Source organism: Aphanomyces invadans (genome assembly GCF_000520115.1).
Source record: "Aphanomyces invadans strain NJM9701 unplaced genomic scaffold supercont1.62, whole genome shotgun sequence".
Classification (NCBI taxonomy): Eukaryota; Oomycota; class Saprolegniomycetes; order Saprolegniales; family Verrucalvaceae; genus Aphanomyces; species Aphanomyces invadans.
In genome coordinates this window covers 28,465-28,987 of record NW_008580207.1, presented here as the reverse complement: position 1 = coordinate 28,987, position 523 = coordinate 28,465, and the positions used below count along the sequence as shown (strand labels likewise).

Genomic DNA, 523 nt, shown 5'->3' with positions numbered 1-523 from the left:
CATCCTTCCAACCAAGACGTCGTATGGCCCCTGCTTCACCCGGCACTGCTCGAGGTTTGTCGGAATTGCTGGGGACCCCGCATGACGCACATGGGTCGTAGAAAGTGCTCGTCGAATGCCAGCCGCACCGCAAGATCCTGGCGTATGCCGCCGCCGCGACAGTGAACTGCTTGCACCCAGCGCACGCTGGCCGCGCGATGGAGCTCGTGTGTCCCAAAACACCAAACAAACGCTAACGTGGGTTGGTACGCAGGTCGCGTCGCGTCAAGTCGTGATTCTGCTACTGCAACGGTGCTTGTCCTTTCAAAGCGCCGACGAGTCGGACCCGGCGTTCGAGTGGATCTCCATCTTGTTTCGCGTGCTCATTGCGCGCCACCACACGCCCGACTTGTACCGCAACCTCAACGCGTCGCTCGTTAGGTACACCTGGCATCGCTATGCATGAGCGCCCAGTATTTGTTTGGCCTCGCGGAGGCCATGCATTTTCGTTTACAGCACTAGAGCACCTTTAGTCAGCACGTGG

General features: G+C 59.3%; 1 protein-coding gene across 1 annotated transcript; it reads left to right on the top strand.

Moving 5' to 3' along the window:
- Window positions 1-23: 23 nt before the first annotated feature.
- Window positions 24-445, top strand: H310_14151 (hypothetical protein; the record flags this gene model as incomplete). Its single annotated transcript, XM_008881948.1, has 3 exons — window positions 24-54; window positions 106-206; window positions 254-445. 3 exons carry the CDS (start codon window positions 24-26, stop codon window positions 443-445), a joined length of 324 nt encoding a protein of 107 aa, XP_008880170.1.
- Between the last annotated feature and the right edge of the window lie 78 nt (window positions 446-523).